Source organism: Rhamphochromis sp. 'chilingali' (assembly GCF_963969265.1).
Source record: "Rhamphochromis sp. 'chilingali' genome assembly, chromosome: 3".
NCBI classification, from domain to species: domain Eukaryota; kingdom Metazoa; phylum Chordata; class Actinopteri; order Cichliformes; family Cichlidae; genus Rhamphochromis; species Rhamphochromis sp. 'chilingali'.
In genome coordinates this window covers 33321078-33343894 of record NC_137931.1, presented here as the reverse complement: position 1 = coordinate 33343894, position 22817 = coordinate 33321078, and the positions used below count along the sequence as shown (strand labels likewise).

At 39.1% G+C, this 22817-nt stretch overlaps 1 protein-coding gene across 2 annotated transcripts in view; it reads right to left on the bottom strand.

Annotated features, from left to right (window-relative positions):
• The window catches only part of ryk (receptor like tyrosine kinase), a 54724-nt gene extending 33419 nt beyond the window's left edge, over positions 1 to 21305 (bottom strand). For both annotated transcript variants that reach the window (XM_080877561.1, XM_080877562.1), the window contains exons 1-4: positions 20633 to 21305; positions 749 to 870; positions 555 to 654; positions 307 to 438 (exon numbers count right to left, since the gene is read on the bottom strand). In XM_080877561.1, the coding sequence (XP_080733687.1) occupies positions 307 to 438; positions 555 to 654; positions 749 to 870; positions 20633 to 20849 (571 nt within the window). In that variant the 5' untranslated portion in view covers positions 20850 to 21305. The remainder of the gene's footprint in view (positions 1 to 306; positions 439 to 554; positions 655 to 748; positions 871 to 20632) is intronic.
• Positions 21306 to 22817: the final 1512 nt, after the last annotated feature.

Here is a 22817-nt window from a genome sequence, read left to right as displayed (position 1 = left end):
TTTTAATCAGATTTAAAATTTTAATTTACAATTTTGCTTTCCAATGTTACTGAAAATTGTCAGATGCCATCAGATTTCACTACAAAGCTCTTACTGTGTTTTGAGCTTCATAATTAATAAAGCTAAAAATGTCTTTTCATACTATTAAGATTTTCCTTGTTACGAGCCCTCTAAGTACATGGGACGGCTCAAAACTTTGCACCCATTTGTGATCCAACTTATTTTCATAAGGAGCTTTTCACATTAAATTTTCAGAGCTGAGAGAGTTTTTAAACCTCACATTTGTGTACATGAACAGATTCTTACTCTTATAGCACATTTTCCTCCTCTTGAAGTTGAGCACTGTGTAGTTGTTGGCATGGATGGTCAGATTCAGCTGCATTGTTAAAAATGCCTCTTCATCTACTTTGCCCGAACATAAGATGTCCACTCTGAAGACTGCGGAGGAAACACGCACACAAAAACATAAATATTACACACACATAAAAACTCCATCATAGCTTCAGGATTTTCAGAACTTTTCTTTAAAAATTAAAGGTGAATATTTGACAGACCAGAGGGAACACGGGGCACTTCCCCCTGAAGGGAGATGTTGCACCATGGCGGGTTCAGGGCTACAGGGTTCTCCACGCTGAATGAAAGCCGGTAGTCAACCTTTAAACGAGGAACGGAGAAGAAATGTTAATATTTCCCTCACATGAGTGATCAGATGACCTGTGTGCCGAGAACATGCTCGGCTCGGTCTCACCTTTGTCTTGGAGTACCATGTGAAGTAGAGGCTGTTGGTCTCAGTGGGCACAGACATGTTGAAGGAAAGCGCGTAATGGTTCACCACATCGTGTCGCACGTAGTACAGCTCTGCGTCGAGGCCTGTGTGAGAAGAAAGAACAGATTTTACTTCGGTGAGAACCTCATCCAGTCCAGGAGATGATTGAGCCCTTAAACTCTGTGGACTGACATCACTTAACAAACCTCTATTGTGAAGAAATTATTGAGATCACGGGACATAAAAGACCTTTTATAACACATTTCCTCATTCAGAGCAAGTCTCGTATACGGTTAAATATCCAGTCACACTGCTAGCCGCACTAGCAGGCTTCTCCTCAGTAAAGAGAGATGGACTAAACATTGCAACATCATTGCGCTTAGGGCTGGGCCATATTATACCGTTCACGGTAATACCGGTATAATGTTAGGCAATGATAGGAAAATGAAATATCGCGATAGAATGGGAGTAAAACGCGCATGCGCAGTGCCTTTGTTTTCATACGCACATGGCCGATTGTTGAGTGAAACAGATGAACCAGAATTGGTTTGTAAAAATGGTGCAACTTCAGTGATGTGGAACTGGTTTGGTGTTTGTCCGTCAGATACACAACAAAGCACATTTTTTTGCAGAACATGCAAGCGGCCGTTGTTATTGTCGTATTTGTCGGACTAAGATGCTCTTAAATCTGGGAGTAATCTGGGTCTTAAACTCTGTATGCTTCAGGTCAAACAACACTGCAGCATCACTGAGAGTTAAAACCTGTCTAAATTCTTTCATCTTTAATAAAACGATCAGCATTGCTGCTTTACCAGGTGTAACTATAAAGTTTAACTTCCAGGCATCCATGAAAACAAAAGTTATTACATTTAACAGAGTTAGAAGTTAGCAGGAAGCTAGCGGAAGTTAGCTCGCTAGTCTCGCTAGTTACCTAAGCATGATATTGCATGTTCTGACTGAGAGATTTCTGAAAAAAAAAAAATCAAACGTACAGCTCTGCTATCACTTCCAACATAAATGAAGACAGGAAACTAAACAGCAGTGACGTTTGTAGGGTTACTGAAGTTGGGCTAGCTGGTATATAATGATGTGCTAGGTGATCGCTAGCGACACAGCTATGTTAGCATAACATAAACAGTGAAGCTGGAGGATGAACGCTAACTTTTTTCCACTTATAAAAGTTAAGGGGAAGGTTCCTCATGGTTAGAGACAAATGCAATCGCATGGCAGGATGCTGTAAACGGACCAAACTTCAGTCAGGAGAACAACTGAGATAATCCATCCACAATACGAGGTTAGTCATTAATATACTGCAACAACATGGGAATAGAGCAGCTGCCAGAGAATTCAACATTAATGAATCAATGGTACAGAAGTGGAGGAAGCAAGAAGAATGAGTTTAATAAAGTTTGATTTATCTGACTGCTTTGTTTCGCTTAATGTGCCTTATAATCCCGTGCACCTTATGGTCCGAAACATACGTACTGCACACTGCAGTTTAATGTTGCAAAGCACCTCTTTTTAACTTCAGTGGATATTATACATGGTTATGCTCAGGATATGTCAGCCCATTTGTACTGGAAATGCCTTTTGGTTAAACTTTCAGCAAGGAATTTGCATTTGCACTGTTACATTTTTATAAAGCTTTAATGTACATAAAAACCAGCTTCTTGTTTAAGTGAAAATAAATGGAAGGTTGTCTTTTTGCGCTAGTAATGTTGTGGAGTTGTATTTTGTCTCACATCCATTATATCGTCAGTTATATCGTTATCGCAAATTTTCAAATATATATCGTGATAAATATTTTTGGCCATATCGCCCTGCTCTAATTGCGCTGTTAGCACTTAATAACACTTAATGGTCATGTGAAAAAGTTCAAAAGGTTTAAGTCAGACAGCGTCCAAAAATATCAGCATAATTTCCAATCTAGGAAACTAAACCCGACACTCACAATCTGTGCAACCATTCACAGAAAGCTCAGCAGGCTGGTACTCTGTGCTGTTTCTTCCCCTTTTATTTTAACGAATTCAAGCCTTTAAAGAAGCTTTTTTTCTTTTTCTTTTTTTACTCCATCAAAAAGTGTAATGTATGCTGGTGAAATCCCCCAACCAGTGCCCAAGGCAGTGCTATCACTCCTTGAAAGAGTCTGTCTGGCAGAGAAGGGTCTATCAGTCTGTGAATATCTAGTTTAAAGAGAAGTGAAGAATGCACCCAGGCTCCCACAGTACCCCTGGGTGTCTCAGAGCACCCGTCATAGGGCGTTCTTACACCGGCTCAATTAAAAACAGAGGCGACGAGGGTTACGTAAAGTTTCTAACGAGTCCAAAGAACAAGACAGCTGCTCTCTCTTTTTCTGTTGATCACATTTTTAGCATGTGAAAAGGTAAAATTCAGAAACTAAGCCTTTGGATGATTAAATCAAAAAAAAGGGGGATTTGACTTGCATGGAAAGAAAAGGGGTGTGCTGAAAGGCAGACTAGGGAATGTTCACAGTAAATGTTTTTGTCTCGACTAGCTTGTAATTTTAAATTTTCATAACTTCAAAGTAAAATGCATGCATAACTTCCTTAAATTAAAGTTGTGTTTTAAAAAAAAGAACTGATTCTGAGGGGACATGCTGAAACTTTGATCTGATTGATCATATCAGGACCCAAGTTTGCACCTGGATCGGCACCAGCTCACAATCAGAAATCAGTTTTCTGCTTTTCCAGCAGCTTCAGAACTGCATGCTGATTCGAGCACACAGCCCAAACAGGAACAGCGGTGGGAAGAAACAAAGCAGAAATACTCGATTACTGTAGAATTTTCAGGTATCTGTACTTGAGTTTTTTCGTCTGACAACTTTTTACTTTTACACACTACATTTTTTTTTTTTTTTTGATTTCTGTACTTTCTACTTCTTACAAGCTTAAAACAGGCTTGTTACTTTTGGTTTGTCGGAACTGAAGGGAGTTATTTCATCACTGCAGGCCACCAACATCAAGCAGACTTGAGCCTAAACAGTAACACATGAAAGGCACTCCTTTTTGTGTATTAATCACCAGGAAATGTCGACTAAAACGAGATCAAACGGGTACAAGCGTGTGTCATACTCAGAGGTTAGAGTGGGCCAGTGTTGTTTTTTGACACAACACCGGAACGACTGCAGGTGTCCATAAGTTGCTATCTCAGTACTTCAGCATGTAGCTAGCCCTAGAGAAGACTAGCAAGCATAAAGGGACTGATTTTTTTTTTTAGGGCAAACAGGTTAGTTTGCTGTACTGTGATGGATTTAAACTAAAGAACATTGTGTGCACAGTGTCCGTGGTTTCATGGTCAGAGTTAGGTACATTAAGAATAGCAGAGCTGAATCTGAAATTTAGCTGGTGATGCTGAGATTCATTCACTGAAATCCACTCTTGTAAGAACCTTGTACCATCTAGAAAAAGACCCCCAGCATAAACATACTGTCAGTGTAGAGGATGGAAATCAGCCAGGACAACTCATGAAACATCTGCTCACATCTGGTTGAATTCAATTCTGTACACCCACAAAGAGCAGCAGGTCACCTTACCACAGCCTGTAAACTAAGAAAATCTACTGCAGCTCTCAACAGAAATTATTGTAAGTTGTGATTCTTTTCCCACTCTGAGCCACTACAGGTGATTTTAGGTTTTAGGGTCCCCCCCCACCACCACCACCACCACACCTGTTTAGAGGCAAAGACAACCTCTACAATGTAGGCAAGAGAAAATAGAGCTATTTTTTATTTTCCTTTTTTTCCCCTCTGCTCATGTTCTACTTACCTGATTCAAGCTTAGTACCTTTATTAGAACTGAATATCAGACTAACATAAAGTTTGTATTCCTATCTACTAATATAATTTCTTTATTACATTAATGTGGGACAAGGTTTAGTTAGCTTTGCATAAAAATAGGTGGTAGAGATGTTCTTTGAGGAACTACTTTTGTACTTTTTCACCTTTACTTGAGTAAAGAAGTTCAACTTTTACTGGAGTATTTTTAAACATTAGTAACTGTACTTCTACTTGAGTACAGAATGTCTGTACTTTTGGCACCTCTCAACAGGAATAATTACCTTACTCGTGCTCAACTTTGTGTGCCCCCCTTGTCTCAACATGAGGCCACACACATCTCTTATACCAATTAAATTATGCAGCCAGGCATAAAGGCTCCAAGAAGACGAGAGTGGCTCAAGTTTCTCACAGCACTTTCCACCCAAAATGCCAGAATTTCAAAACAGGAATCGGAGGCGGTGGCAGCAGCAGCAGCAGCCTGTAAGTGTACACAGACTGAGGATGGGGAATAAGTGGTTCCTGAGGTGGAGGAAGTTGAACCATGCACTGCACTTTAATCCCTGACTTAAATACTCAGCTCTCTGGAATGAAAAACAGTATTACCAGGAGATGTGTGTGTAAAAAGGACTCCTTTTTGATTAGTGGTGTGCCTTGCACATCAAACAACTAGAGATGCCACCAGCTCTGATGCTAACTCAGACTTCTCCAGCATGACACTTGAGAGAGTGTTGTTGGCATTTCCCGCACAATTTTTCTGTTTCACTGCAGCATTTAAGCAGTTTGTCGTCAGCATTTCACCACCGATGCCACATTTCTTGTCCCATCCATAAAGAAACCCACAGTTATCAGGCCAAGCACTTGAGCAATATAAAACTAGAATTATTTTTTGCAGCCTTACATTAATTTTTGCATAATCATATGACTAGGATGCACAATTAATGCAGTGCCCCGGTCAATAAACTTAACAGTGCTCCTAACAGCAGATGATTTAATACAGTGGGTGTTTTGTCTGTTTGTATGGAAGTATCTGAAGAATTCATTAAAAAAAATTCATGCATGAAATTACTACCAATATACTGGCACAGCGGCAAAGTAAACGACACGAAAGCAGTGCATGACCCAACTTGCAGAGATCCGTGAGGTAACCAGTGTCTAAGTAACAAAGAAACAAGTACAAACATATTATTATGAAGTATTATTGTATGGAAATTCTTTTAAAGTTCAGATCCCTTAAATCATGTCTCGGTAATTCAACCATTACACTGCTTTCAGAGAGCTGATCGTTGTAATCGCTTGCTCTTTCTGGTTGCTTTCCTTCCTAACATTCCTTCCATCCTAGAGATTCCCTCCACTTCACTGTAAGACACCGTGGAAATAATCCACAGCCTGCTCTGTGGAAAAATGGATTCAAAACTAGTTTAGCCGAAGATAATAAAGTTATAGTAATAACAAGAATAAGGCTTCAGCTCAAATCATTTAAAGTGCTTTTCAAAGCTGAAGTGTTTGTACAAAAGCTTCTTTGCTAAGCCCTGATAGTAGCATGGTGGATCGGTGACATAAAACCATACATTCACTTTCAGTCACTTGGCTCGCAAAAGGACGGAGGGTAAGAATTACCAGCAATGCTCCCAACATACACATGTGCCTCGCCAATGATCAGTCAGTGAATCTACTGAGGCCAGATTCACCAACACTAGGGCCAGCTGGCATTGAAGAACTACTGTCAGGATTTACCAAGGAGCCATATTATTAATAATTTGCAACTAAAATGTACAGACACTGTAATTTTAGGAGCTGGCCTTATTTGTAGGAGTTTCCCTTTCAGAGTGCAAAGTTTGGGAGGAGAATATTTAAATTAATTATACATAATAATGATTTACGGAGGTTTGTGGTGGTTAACTACAAATTAAGCCAAATATAATTAATGAAAAATAACGTTTGCCTCATTGTGCACCACACGTGATTGGTGCAGCTCAGTGTGGTCATTTATTTAGAAAGACGGGATAAGAGGTTGCCTGAATAAGTGTATAACTAGCACAGATGTCCAGTTCTTCAGTTAGTCCTCATCCCAGACGTTTAGAGCCGAGGCTTCATATTCCTGGTCCTCAATAATACCGTGAATTTGATGAAACACAGCATAGCTTGAAAGAAAAGGAAAGAATCCAAATATGCTACTTTAGTAAGTCACAGAAACACTTAATCAGTGTTTTATATATAATTTTATTGTATTTGTATTTTAATTTTAGGCTTGTATTATACTCAAGTTTCTAAATGCTTTTCTTTCGTACTTGATTTTTGTACTTATTTCTTCAAGTTAACTGGAAAAAAAGTACTTAGCCATTTCTCTACTCTGTTTAAGCTGGTATATAGTTTTCTATATGTAGTCTTTAATGTTTTGCCTGCTACAACAGGAATTTCCCAGCTTCTGGGATAGATCTCAAGTATATCTCATCTTAGTGAATAGTATGGAATGATCTTTCTGACCACACCAATGAAGTTCTGACGGATGCCATGTAACAAAGGTCCATTCTGAGTCAGTAAAAAAACAAAACAAACAACATACAGTATGCATGATTTATATATCTAGGAGAAACGAGATGCACCACAAAAATGAATAGCATGAAGAAGCTGTTCAGAATAAAGATTTGGTGAACATTTGAGGACGCCGTCCTAGTCTGACACTAGTAATGTAAAAAGAAAGAACATACATATGTTCAAATCCCTATAAAAGCCACATGAGATGATGTATAAAACCACACAGAGCACCACACTGACACACTACACCTCAGAGCAGCTCAGTACAATCAGTCCTCTGCTGTTCACCACAATATGAGGACTTTCCTTAAGGGCACAACAACCCTGATTCTAACCATGACAGAGGAGAGGGGCTTACTCACTCTCATCCCTCTTCCTACATTTTTCTTAGTGGTTCAGACCTGAATAACTGAAGTGCCAAAAACTTCAGTTCCTCTAATGTCCACTTGAGTAATGTCCATTTTCAAAAACGAGTCTGTAGCCAATCAGTGTTTGCTACGTCTCACATCTACTAAATGGAGTCAATAAATTGGACCTCCCCTCAATGTTTTTGTTTCAAGAGTCTTTTGGAATATTTCCTAATGTAATTATGAACTGTGAATCATGCAAAGCAACTTTGTTTCATGCAAAGCTACTGTAGTAGGGAGCTTTCCCACTGGAACAGGGTAACTAATGACAAAGGGGGGAAAAAATAATAAAATACCCCATAATAATGAATAATGTGCTGAAAGAAAGATTTTTGAAACCTTCATATCAAAAGTGAAACCATTTCATTTCATACACAGCACAGTATCTACACAGTTATAAAACAAAGCAATAAGCCAGTAATATGAAATTCAGCTTAGCAGAGTGTCACTACATTTTAAGTCAACACTCCTCTGCGAGCTGTGGATCACATTGCAGACTTTGAAAAAGGAGAACAAAAGGTGGTAGTGGCCAGGTGGCAAAGTCCAGGGCAGATATAACAAAGACCCTCTTGTACCTCCCAAAGCCTCCATCCCTGAGTGCTCAGGAGATAAACACTCCTTACAGCTTCTCTCTGGAAAGATAGTGGCCACACAAGCCAAAGAAGGAGAAAATGAGGGCACACGTGAAACCCTATCAACTGGAAACTCTAAACAAATCCACAGACACAGGAAGGAGGCGGGGGGTAAAGACATCAGAGCCGCAGTGGAGCTACTCAACGAAAAGGCCTGATTTTCAAGTGTGACTGGAAATAAGGTAAAGCTAGCTGAGTTGAGGTTCAAGTTAAAGCAGCATATATCCCAGAAGTTGCAATAAGCAACTGCAAAATCTTCAAATCTATTCCACTGGTAATAATGTCTGAATAAAGGTATTTTGCTGCAGGTACAGGAAGCCTGTTGCAGTAACATCTAAAATAAGACTAAGTTTAGAAATCCCCTCCAACTGAATGACGTGAATATGTTTGTGTAGCAGTTTGCCTAGACCACAAAAAAAGCACATTAGCGCAGAAAAACAGTATGCAAGAACAAATATTAAAAGAACCGGATAATCATGACTCCACAATATAGCATCATGCACATATTTTAAATCATTAAAAGAAGAGTTCTAAATGACAGCTTTCTTGTAGTGTTTTAATATGCAAAATTCCATTGGCGCCATTACAGCTTTGTAGGATTTAATAATAACCTGCATGACAACACACTATGGCTCAGTTGGTGTTTTTTTTTTGTTTTTTTTTTAAATCAGTATACGCCACAGCCAAAGTCCCCCACCCCCAAAAAAGAGATTAAATTATTTTCTAACTGAAAAAGACGTATATAATTGTAATGTAGGGCAGGGTTTAATTTTAGCTTGGATCAAACAAACAAATAACCAGCTTTTTTTGCTTTGATAACATTGGCTCTAATATGAGGCGCTGAGCTACCAATTCTCCACGGGCAGTCACCTGACATGCCATCTAGCTCACAGTTAGATTCAACAGGCAATCAAGTTCGTTCTATCCAGTTTGTCCCATAAAAAAAGCTGCGGTACAGGGGTCTGAGGGGTGGGAAGCTTAAGTACATCATATGTAGGCCAGGCTGGGACAGAGTCGTTTACAGTCTCAGGAGATGACTGGAAAGATAACGCTAGGAGCACATACGTACTATGGAAAATACAAGAACAGGAAAATGAAGCCAAGTCCAGTTCCTGGGCTGTGCGAGTGATACATTTGTTAGGCCTGTGAAGTAGCTAGGAAGCTCGCAATTTTCTAGTTGTTAAATCAGGGTCTCTATGTCACTGTAAAATAAAATAAAAAATCAAGGGTCTTTAACCCCCTGATAAAATTAAAAACAGCTTTTTCTGCAGGCTACACTATCTGGAAATATATGCAGATCAAGCAGAAGGGCAGGATGAGACTTTACAACAGCGCTGTGAAGTCAGTCCTGTTTATGGGTCAGATTACTGAAAACCAAGACAAACGTCAGAGCAACCAAAGACCTCCACACTGGGCATCTTTTCATTTTTTCTAGTAACTGCTTGTCCCTGGTGGTCTGCATCCACTGTGTGATGCCTGCTGGGGGCAAAAAAAAAAAGGAACACCAGGCGACAGCGGTCTCGTGCCTCAGGAGACGTGCACATCATGCAGTGAAAGAAAGCTGAAACAGACACCAAACTGCTGATCCAGAGACAAAAGCAGCAGAATTCAACTGATGATCATTCCATTGGTTCAAAATACACGAACCTTGTGGTTTTTACTTCCTCCTCGAAGATGTTAGTCATCTCAGCTCTTACAGTGCATTGCTGTAACGGGATTTGATTTATGGGCTTGATTTATAAGAAAGGAAAAAGTCAAAATGAATACATTAAAACTTTTTCTTTAATTTAGTTTTATTTTTTTCTCTTCTGATTATTTTGTTCACACTCACGGAAACATTACTTTACCCTTACTTTTGCATATTTTCTGTAAACGTGTGTTAAAACTGAACTAAACTGGGATCAATCTTCTTTCTTGAAAACACATCATCATCTCTTTCCCTGGAAACATTTTAGTCGCTTTTCTCTGCAGAAAACCACTTTTAGAAGTTTCTTTACATCCAGTAACTAAAAAGGAGTTTTAGCATCCAAGCTTAGGAATAAAAAACTGAATCCCCCTTAATGATGTGAATTTAGCATGACCGAACTTCCCGAACGAAGAGCACTGCTGAGCTTTTACAGATGGCCTGCAAACAACAGCACTAGATGAACTTCAGGGTTCCTTAAAGCCAGAAGAAAAACTCGCATTAAGTCACCATCTTTGTGGCTTTCTTTCACTCACTTCAAAGAGGCTGTACATCAGTTTCTTTCTTTTCTTCCTTGGAGCAGCCCGAGGGCAGACGCGAATGAAGGCAGGGAGAGGAATCTGGGGAAGACTGTCCTATAAAAAGGCTCCTCATTCATGGTTACTTTTTGCTCAAAAGGGACTCATTCGTTTACTCAACAAATATCAACCAGTTCACTGAGAAAATGATCAGCAGTTTCATTTCATCCTGAATAAAGGGTCATTTAAGAGGCCTCTCATCTCACACCTACTCATCTATATTTGGCTTTGTGTGTGCAGTTGTGGCCAAAGGTTTTGGCAGTGGCACAAAGTTTGTTTTTTTACACGTTTTTGTGATTTATTGAACAACAATCACAAGGATTTCACACATATCTAAAAACTTATTGGCAAATAAATAAAACTTTAGTTTTAGCAGTGAGGCCACTGGCAAAACTTTTGGTCACGACTGTACAGCAGCCTTTGAAAGGCTAGGTTGTGAGCACGAGGTCAGATGTAGGGAGGTGCATTCCCCTAACACAGCATATCACCTATTTTATGACAGCACAAAGATGAAAAGGCTCCATCTGATTTAAGCTTCTCCTGCTCCTAACATTTCTCAAGTCAAATTAAATAACCCTACAATACTGAAAGAAAACATGACAGTATATTTCCGATTTCAACAGGAGGGCAACCATCTTCTAAAACGAACTTCTGAGTGCAGAGATTTTCAGACAAAAGATGTGAAGGCAGGGGCTCCTCTATTCAGCTACGGGATCCTTGGAGAGTGGCATGAAAGAAATGAATACTGCTGCCAATCACTCCTCACTGTTCACAGGCTCTTTTTCAAAGCCCCGGCTTTGTCTTTCAGGTCTTTGGAGGAGGGGAGGAAAGCCTGTTACCCGACCTGGACGTAGAGTTTTACTCCTTAGCTTGCATGTTGAAAAAGATCTGGCTTTATTTGTCATTTTTGGAGGATTTACACTCAACTCTGACCTACTCGCCTGACTGCGAGACTGAAAAACATGACTACACAGCTAGAAGTTTTCCCCTTGGAAGGAACAACGATGTGCAAAGGAAAGGATCTATATGTTTTGAAGGAAACCTATTATGCTCATTTCCAGCTTTATATGTTTAATGTTAGACTACTAAAATAAAATTATTCGTCTCAGCTGCTCTTAGATTCTTGCAGTCTAAGAGTATCTTTGAATGAGTCACATTTGAAAATATTCCTTGATATGATTGACAGTTCATCCTCTGCGTCTCTGGCGTTAGCGTCTTTCTCTTTCCATTTGTCTTTCTGAATTTATCTTCACTCCATCTTTTTTTCCTCGAGCTTTACTAGAGTAGCTTTGCTTGACTCGCAGTCCAAAATAATCCTCATCTTAAACTGGGCCTTGAAACAGCACCTCAGTTCATCATAACGTACTGTTCAGACTATTTGACGCTTACTGACTGCATCTCTATGACACATAGCAAACAATGCATTGGTGGCACAGCACCCTAAAACAGAAAATGGGTTTCCAGAGTTGACAACAACGGCACTCATTACTGTGATCATAATCAAATCCTTCAGAGGTAAAAACCCAGTGACAGTCCTTCAAACCATCTGATCAACAAGCTTAAATGTGAAGAAAAGCATTTTTTCCAGCTCCTCCCACCAGCGATAAAGCTGACGAATAAAGAAGTTATAAAGTAAAATATATTGCATTGAACACTAAGTAAGATAACACAGACTTGCCTGATCAGCCCATCATAGACATCTTCAGTTTTATTAAGATTTTTGAATCCTTAAGATGTTTATGCTGTTCGTGTATGTGCTGTACATGCTACAGCAGAGAGTGAACCTACCAGCAAAGCAGTAATTCAACATGTCCAAAATAATACAGTCATGTAATACACGATGTAGTTGTAAATTGCCTTGCGTTATCGAGCAGCCAAACTATGATATCACGTGTTTCAATAATAAACATAATTCATACATCTTAGAATGTCAAACATTATTTCACTTGTTTGTCTTTAAAAATCTTTTTTTTTCCGCCATTAGATATATTTATATTGTAGTTATTAGTAGTAGTTATTAAGGGCCCTTTAAGGACGACCGTGGTTCAGGGGGTTGGGAAGCTCATCTTGTAACCGGTTCGATCCCCTGCTCTGTCTGTCTTGGTCGTTGTGTCCTTGGGCAAGAAGACACTTCACCTACCGCCTACTGGTGTTGGCCAGAGGGGCCGATGGTGCAAGCCTCGCTTCTGTCAGTCAGTGGCTACAACTGTAGCTTGCCTCTACCAGTGTGTGAATGTGAGAGTGAATGAATAGTGGAATTGTAAAGTGCTTTGAGGGTCTCGAAAAGCGCTACATAAATGCAATCTATTATTAATAATAAAACTATTCTGGTAGCACTATGATGCTTTCTGTTGGATTTCCTTTATGAAACTGACTCAGTCTCTCAACAAATTTAGATGCATTAAACGTAATTCCCATTCCCAAAAGTAGGGCAGGGCAATATGGCCAAAAATATTTATCACAATATAGATTTGAAAATATGCGATAACGATATAACTGACGCAAGACAAAACTCCACAACTTTATTAGTGCAAAAAAAAACCATCAATGTATTTTCACTTAAACAAGCAGCTGTTTTTTTTTTTTAAGTGCATTAAAGCTATATAAAAATTTAACATTGCAAATGCAAATTCCTTGCTGACAGTTTAACCAAAAGGCATTTCCAGTGGAAATTGGCCGACATATCCTGAGCGTAACCATGTATAATATCCACAAAACTTAAAAAGAGGTTATACACACACAATACGATAATATTATGTTGAAGCACAGTACATATCACTCCGCGAGGCTCCTGACTACGGTAGCCGTAATGCTCCGACAATCCATCAAGCGGTGTGGCTTCGTAGTTTAGCAAAGTCGTACTCAAACATTTTTGACAGATTTTTGAGCAGGGTACCACATAAAATCGGTTCGAGGTCAGTAAGCACAACCAGAATTCATACATAAGGCACACCAGGATATGAGGGGCACTGTCGATTTTTCCGAAAATCAAAGGATAGATTTTAAGTGTGCCGTATTTTTCCGAAAAACACAGTAATAACAACGGCCCGCTTGCATGCTCGACCAAAAATTGTGCTTTGGTGTGTATCTGATGGACGAAAGCCAAACCAGTTCCACACCAGTGAAGTTGCACTATTTTTACAAACCAATTCTGGTTCATCCGTTTCATTCAACAATCCGCTTTCACCCTTCTCATTCTCCGTCGCCACCATGCTTTTTCCGCCATGTGTGAATGAAAACAAAGGCACTGTGCATGCGCATTTCACCCATATTCTATCACGATATTTCATTTTACCCAAAAGTATTTCAAAACAATTTTAATAGGAAAACGGCTCATTTTGTCTGCACAATTCTAATTTTTAGCTGGGGTCTGAGGAAGCAAAGGTTTTGCTTGACTTGTAGAGCTCTGGAAAAGCATTGCACTAATACAGAGCAAAGATTAGACAACAAGGATCTTGTATGCAGCTTTTCCACCAAGAAAAATCTTCTGTGTTACAGATTTAACCCACTGGGGATCGTACCCTGGAAAAATAGGCTCAGTGAGGTTGTTATTATAGGTGACAGTAAATGAATGTGCAGAAAACTTATTTTTGCTTCATGTTTTAAATAATCGCATGGATGGTCAACATGACAGGAAAGAGAGAAAGACACAAAGAAAGCCATTGAGGCCTGTAAAACCAGTGTCACAGCTCGGGTCACGGGCCGCATGAATGCAGTCCAAGGTGGCCAATGTGATGCAGCGTCTGTGTGAAAACCAAACGAACAATAACGGTCACGGTGGTTTTAAGAGGTTTCTGAAAAGCCTCTAAAATGGAAGATCTAACAGACTGTTATAGTAAACATTCACATTTGGTAAGTGGTGGTGAGTTAAAGTTTTAGCAGTAAAGTTTTGCCTTAAAGTATAAATGTTTAGCTTAGAATTCCAAATGGAACTATTTCTTGATTCCCATCCTTATATTTGATGTAAGAAAGTGATGGCCTGTTTCGGTTTTTGATGTTTTATGGACAACAGAATAACTTGATTAACAGACACTCCCCTCTTTCCTCTTCCTCTGAATAAGATCTGTTGTTACTTAACTGACCCAACTCTTTCCCTACTTAAATGTAATTTCTTACAGATGTGATTAACAAACTATGGGTTCAACCTTCATGGAAGTTCATTGCGCTCCTTCATATCAGGAGGAGTGTAACGTTTTGTAAAAAGAGTTGGCTCATCTTTTAAACTGATCCTGGGGCTCGAGCACTGCTTCAGTAATTTAATCTGACCTGCACAGCTGCAACACAATTCAGACCAAGGATGTGGGCCTGGAGAAAGAGCTGATATGGGAGCTGAGGGTAGGAATGCATGTGGATTCTTGAGGCAGACAGTTCTCTACTCATTTATCATATGCAAAATCAATCAGGGATGCTGCCCGTCTGTCATCCATGCAGAGAGTTTTCCGGTTCTTTACCAGCCCCCTGAGAGTCAGACTGTTTGGTAGAGTTATCAGAATAAAACAGACAGTCCATCAGCTATGAGCGCACACACCACTCCAACACTACATTAAATGGTTATATTACATTTTATTATTATAACAACAACTTCTCAATGCTTTTTCAATGCTGCCTCTGACATAGTCAAACACTATTCTCCTACACAATCTACAATGCTGAGCTCTACTCTCCACCTTCGCCTCTCTAATGGAAACTTTTCTGTGGTTATATATATAATATAGCTCCTCTGCTCTCCATTTTTAATTGCGGTGTTCCTCAAGGCTCTACATTTGGTCCACTTTTATTACCGTTACCAAAAAGTTAATGATTTTGGTAGTGTTTGCTGCTGATAGCTCGAAAAACTTTGAATAAATTCTGATAATACTTTGTTGGGGGGTGTAGACTGGGGTCATGTTAACATAACATTAAAATATGGTTTACATTAGCCAAGCCCTTCAAGGTCAACTTTAGGGCAGCAATGATTCATTGAGTACGTTGAATAATTCAGTGATAAAAATCTGACACAAATTCTTTGCTTTGAAGCTTCATTTAATACATGGCTCTGTACCGCAACAATCTCGTAATGTAAATGCAAATGTGTCACCTACATTTGCGACTAAGACAGACCCGCAATAGAAACATATTCAGAAGCAGAGTGTGAAGTTGAATGTTGATAACTTGTGTCAGCTGTTATGCAGATGACACAACTAGATCCTTGATCATTTACCTGCCTAAGTGATGTTAAATGCAGGGTTTCCCAAAAAAAATTCTAAATTCTGTTCCCTTTGCCAACAGTTTGCTTGGTTCAATGGCCACAAATACCAAGCAGCCTTCCCACAAGCAAGACTTGAAGCTAGCCAATTAGGCAATAAACTCACCAGGAATGTGTTTACTGATGTCATGAAGCAAGAGTCTATTTTCCCATAGATTTCTATACAACTCAAAGTGTTCCTGAAACTTAATGAGTTGCCCTCTGTTTGTTGAAATAATGCAACAACCTGCAACAATGCTGAAAAACAGGCCAGCCAATTTCATTACTTACACCTGCTTTTCCTACTCTGATCTGTCCCAAAGATTCCCAAGAAAAGAGTCTTATGTGTTGACTCACAGGCCAGTTAACAGTGTAACTGTACACAGAGTGGCTGTGTGAATAACACATTAATTACATGGCCAAGCACATACCTCAGGCTCAGAGCTTTACTTTATATTAAATAAAAGCTTTTCCTGTTGTGGTAGTGAAAACTATTTTAGGAGATTAAAGCCCCCTCTAGCTGAAGTCACGGACATGTTCCTGCACACAAGGCTGGTAAAGTGCACTTCTGAATACCCCCACTTTGGGGGTTTCAAAGGTGTTTCCATATGGTGTTAACTAAAATGTAAAAGCTGCATTGTTTCCACTCAACCTGATTGTTGTAGATAGTCTTATTTATGCAACAGCTTGCTCTCAAAGCATTCTTATAGTGAATAAGGGGACAGCACTGATTCAGCAATGAATAATAAAACACATGAACTTACTGTACCTTGCATAAAATGACAGTTGCTCATCAGCTGGTTTGTGACTTATGTTTCAATGTCAGTTCAGAGTCAAACTAACCTATTGAAGACACATTAACCTGCACTTTTACTATGTCACATTTAGACACAGCATAGTGCAACTTAGTGCTGACAATGCCTGATAGAATTATTCGAAGTCTTAAAAAACTGCAGAAACTGAATTATCCCCACTATGACCTATGAAATTAAATTTTTTTGTAGATGCATGTTATAAATCTGCTTTCATAAATGTGTTTGACATCTTACAAAATACAGAGACCTGATTAAAACCAAAAGTAAACTGCAGTCAGACTCTCCGGCAGGCTGTCTACATTACGATGCTGACACCGGGCAACTCAACTCTCAAGCAAGTTTAATTCCTGCAGTTACTGCTGCATCATGGAAGATTCTGTCCACACATACTTTTAGCGCCGCAGACATAGTTGTCAAACATTAAGAGATTTCGCCGTACAACCAGATGAGGTTTCAGGCAAACCACAAGAGAGGCCCTGGTCTGGCAGCAGAAGATTAACTGTAACGTGATGGAGAACAAGGGGAACCCAAAGGGACAGAGTCAGCCAACGATCCAACACCAGTCAGAGAGGAGAGAGAAAGCACAAAGGGTGGTACATTGGTGCCGGGGCAGTTAACAAGTCAAGGCTGCAGGCAATGAAATACTGAATGCATGTGGCATGAGGACACAAGGGCTCAATTTGGGAAATGGTGGGGGCATAATTTTGGCAGGGAGACTACAGTCCTTTCTTTGAAAATTTAGGAAATTCTCGTTACATTTCCTGCAATTATACACGGCACAGTCACTCCATATAAAATTAAATCTGGAAAAAGTCCCTGACCCTCAAAATCAGCAAATATTTTTTGGACATTAAGTTTAGGATATTAAATTTACACACAGAAACTTTTACCATGATATTAATGTGTGAATGCCTCAACCCGCTGGCAAAGGTTCGAATCCTACGTGTGACGGTTTCCACACATCTTCCCGCTTGCCTCCGCTCTGCTTTCTTGACACTCTTCAGTGTACCCTTTCACATACAGCCATCTTCAGCAAGCACTTCCGCTTCTACACCTCTTTTCAGCAGATAATTCTGCTTTTTCAGTTGTTTTCAGCAGATTCCAATATGAGGCATTCACACTGCATTTTCGCAGGAAATGCAACTTTTTCTAGTTATTATTATTCTAGTTGCTCTGACCTTTGCTGGTTAACTAGTCCCCCAGTTTTCAGCCGATTTTCAAACTTTAAACTGTTCTGCTCTTTCTGCTGAAGCGTGCTGTATCTTTTGGTGCTCATAACTTCTATACTTTTTCAGATATTAAGCTTTTTATGCGATTTTTTGGGCCATTTTGCTGAATGGGACAACATTATCAGTGTGATCACCAGTTTAGCTTGCTGAGCTGAGCCATGTTTTAGCTCAGTGAGATGGAGCAACCGTTCTTAGAGCAGACAGGCCGGGTTCTGCTGATTCACCTCTTTTCAGGACAATTTTCAGGTTCTTTGTCTGTTTTTTGCTGAACATTCAGCATTTTCACCCATTTTCAGCACAATTTAGCTTCTTCTGCTTGAGACCAGAACTGGTTTGGCTCAGTGGAATGAGCAGCCGCCGTGAGATCCGGTGGCAATGGTTCGAATCCTACATGTGACAGTTGCCGCACATCTTCCCTGCTTGCATGTAATCTGCTTTCTTAACACTGCCCTTTCAAATAGAGCCATTTTCAGCAAAGAGTTCAGCTTCTACACAGTGTTTTTTCAACAGGTTCTCCTTCTTCTGCTGTTTTCAGATTACACTACAAGGCATTCACACTGCATTTTCACAGGAAATGCAACTTTTTCTAGTGAATATTTGAATTCATGTGTTACAAAGCCTCCAAGTACATCAAGGTTAAAAATTACAATTTTTTTTTTTTTAATTTACATTACTACTTCACCCTTTCGGAGCCCCTGTAGATTCAAAGTACAGGAGACATTCACATAGTGATGTAGAAGAACAGCCCTGACGACTTCATGTGACTCATGTGACATCTCCTGTACTTGAAGACTTAAGGGCTCAAAAACTATGGAAAAAGAAAACTAAATGGGTATTTTCCCCATCAAATCCTATTTAACTTCCTTAAATATCTCAAGGGTATTGTAATTTTTTTTGTTTTTAAATCTGCTAATCCCTGGTGATGCGGTAAATACACGTAACCTCACAAAAAAAACAAAAAAAAAACACTTGTTCAATAACTAATCAAACAACAGTGCCGGTCATTCTCAAACAAATGATTTAACACCACATCCCAAAAGTCCCTGCTATAAATTAGGCCCATACACAGGGAGGTTTACCAGCACACGGTCCTGTTAAAAAAGCTGGATGCAGCTGGAGGTACTTCCCAAAAGATTCCCCAACAGAAACAACATAATTCTGCTGATGCCACTATAAGATGACTCGTTTATCGAAAGGAAGACGTCAGTTAGCAGGAGCTGCAACACGAGATTACTCCCTCCACGGGGACATTACATACAAACACTTCTACCCCTTCATTAGCCTGTGCACATGGTAAATGGCTGGTTTCAAAGTGCACGTTCAACACTTCTAAAGCAAACCCTCCATTAACAACTTAGGACCGATTCACAGGCTGGCTTCACCTTGTCACTAAGATTTTAAACATTCAGACAGTGTTAGACCAACATAACACTGATGGCTTGCACCAACAGCAGCACAGTCATGAGATGACAACCAGCACTTCTGATTATTCTGCTGATGTTCTAATGCCACTGTACATTTAATCCTAATCAGCAACATCATAACAATCATGAGACACAACCTTATAAACTGACCAACCACAACAACAACAACAAAAACGACGACCAATTATATCACAACATATCAGAAACATGTAAAGGTTACTTTGACCCGTACATGTACAGTACTGATGCCTCATCAGTGACACTGGCAGTCAACTAATAAATTCACGAGGACAATTTAAATAAATATTCAAGAAATAACTTGCAAATTTACCAAATAGAACAAAATAATTAGACAAAAAAATCTTTAAAAGAAAGTCTTAAATTAAGACAAAACTTGCCAATTTACAAGAACATAAGTGATAAACTTAAAATATTTTTAAACTCCTATATTTCCTAGATAAACGGATAAATTCATTAGACAAATGTGCAAAAATAGGACATTAAAAAAAAAGGAGAAAAGTAAAAGAAAACTACGGAAGCGTAGAGCTGCCACCCAGGCAAAAGAAAAATACAATTGTATCACGTTATAACGTGAAAGGTTTATTGTTCTAACAAGATACTTTTCCTGTTTGTACAATATACTATCATGTTTGTACAATATACTTTTCACGTTTGAACAACATAATATCACGTTATTACAATATACATAATTATCACGTTCGTACAATATAGGATCACGTTCGTACAATATAGGATCACGTTCGTACAATATAGGATCACGTTCGTACAATATAGGATCACGTTCGTACAATATAAATATTATATTGTACGAACGTGATAATTATGTATATTGTAATAACGTGATATTATGTTGTTCAAACGTGAAAAGTATATTGTACAAACATGATAGTATATTGTACAAACAGGAAAAGTATCTTGTTAGAACAATAAACCTTTCACCTTATAACGTGATACACTTGTATTTTTCTTTTGCCTGGGTGGCAGCTCTACGCTTCCGTAGAAAACGTCTGATTCACGAGAGAATTTTTTGGGGGAAACCCCCCCCCCAAAAAAAGAAAATTCACTAGAAAAACTGAAACATTTACCCCCACAAACTAATTGACGAATCAAATGGACAAAAACTGGCAAATTTAGGATTAAAAGGGCAATTTCAAAAGACAAAAACAGTGAAATATACGGGAAAGGGGGCAATTTTTCAAGAACAAATATTATTTTATGAAAAACGAACACAATTAGAAGAGAAAACTCAAAAATTTGCCAGATAAAAAGTAAGAATTTATGAGAATTTTTTTTACTTTTACAAATACAGAGGAAACACTAGAAAAAAATAGAAAAGAATCACAGCTGTAAATCATTGATATAATGTACCTGCACAATTAGCTGTAACAGTTCGGTGGAGTTCGTCCAAGTTTTAAAGCTAAATTTACAGATGTGAGGGGCACACAAACACATGAAGTGGACAGACAAGTGGACAGATTGCAAAGTTTGAACACAGCTGGATTACTATGCAGGCCTCCTTACCCAGGAGCTTCTTCACCTCCTCCACACTCATGTAGATGTTGACTCCGGGGTTGTTGTTGTTGTTGTTGTTGACGCCTACGGGGCTGCCCGGGCTGGCCAGGCAGCCGGCCCCTTCCAGCAGCAGCAGGAAGAAGAAGCCCCCCAGCCTCCAGAGCACCGAGTGCGGCCACACTCGGGACTCGGACGGGCTGTCGGAGCCGCGGATCAACCCCAGCATAACGACGGTGGTTGTCTGGCTCGCTGTTGTTCTCGCTGTTCCCAGAGAATTTCTTTCTCATCCGTATCTGAAATTAATCCCGGGAGGCAACATTACGAGTTACTTCAAGCCCCGACACTCTTACTCACTATCGCGTTTTTAGGGTTTTTTTTGTCCTTTCGTGGTAGCTGGAGCGGGCTAAGTTAGCCGGAGCGGGCTAACTTTCAGTCAGGCTGTGCTAACCGTCCGCGGTCCGACTCGCAGTTGATTGTTTGACTGTTCAGGAGATTTACGAGCAACGTAAAATACACACCGGATATCTCCACATTGAGACGCTTTGATTTCTGTGGGTAGAAGCGAAAGAAGAGTAAAAAGTGCCCTAAGCAGCAAACTAGCTAATACATCCAGCTTTCCCCCTCCATGGTCTCTGCTCCCGACGCTTTTTCCTCTCAGTTTTCACTCCGGGCAGGAAGGGGGGCAACGGGGGCGCGCAGCGCTCTGGCTTCTGCTGCCTTCACGTGCCGTCGGAAATATTACAGCCAGCGGACAATAAGGAAACAACAAGTTAATGTCATTTATTTATTTATATTATTATAATTTCTACATTAAAAGATACGCATGCCTCAAATAAAGATATAAAGAATGCATAAAGTGGAAAAAAGACCGACTTTATCTAGATGGCATGTTAGACTTTAAAAAAAGGTTATTTTTTGTTGGGTTGGTGATTTAGGTTGGAAATTTACAAAAAAAAAACCAGTTAAATTTAAAAGAAAAGGATTGCAAATTACAAAAAACGCATAAGAAAAAGCTATAATGACAAAAGCTAAAAAAAAAAAAAAGTATGGCAAAAGGTTCCAGATTGATATAAATTATTTAAATTTATAAGAAAAATGGAAATTTTATGAGACAAAATGTAATATTTATGAAAAGTCAAACTGAAAAGGAAAAAGTTCAAATCGTGTGATTAAAAAACCCCCAGACATATTTATTTTTTTAAAATTAAATAAATTGTGAGGGAAATATTTACAAGACAAATTTTAAATTCTTTTATTAAAAAATGGCAGTTTAAAAATAAATCTACTAGGAAATAAAAGGGAAATAAAAGAAAAAAGGAACAAAAATATTAAAAACGGATATATTTAGGAGAAAAACTGAAAAAAATAATTGTTTAATAAAGGAATGACATTATCTTTTAGGTTTAAGTTCACAAAGAAATTCACATATTTGATCTCATGAGATCAATGATTATGATTAAACATTATCAGAGCACCAACAACACCTCTTTCCAGTCATATAACCCAACACAAGATAGCTCATTTTCACTGAAACAAGGTTTCCTAGATTAGCAACACTGGTCTCTGAGTCCAGCAGATGTGAAACGGAGAAACAACTTTGTTGTTTACATGTTCTGTATAACAGTTCATAGATATACTGATGAAACAACTTAAGGTCGTCAAGAAGTTTTTCAAAATCCTTAAAGGATCTGGATGGCACAGCTTCTCCGTTTTAAGTGGAAGCTTTCTTTGAAATTTCTTGCTTCACTGTCTGTTCAGCTTTGGACTTTTGGCATGGAGGGCATGTCCTTTACTTGAGAACATCCAGTTGTTGTGACACTCACTGCAGTGTCCTTATCAGCTGTTCCACTGTAATATAAACAATACCCCAGTGGCTCTGGTGTGAGGCTTTTCTTTAAGGCAGTAAACAAGTGGGTCTAATATGGCAAATTAATATTTCATCTGCCTCCAGCTGGTTTGAATTCTGGTAAATATGATTCATATTATTTTCTCATCGATCAGTGGCCCTTCGTCATCTTTTTTTTCTTCTTTATTTAGTTTACATTTGCCTTTAATTTGACCCCTGTCTGTATATAGCCTGAGGCTTAGAAGAGTCACTTTGGCAGAGCTAGAGACTCATGACTACAGGGCGTTAGGCAGACAAATTACAGCAGCGAGGAAGCTTTTGTTATGTGGTGATGTTCTGATAGAGCAG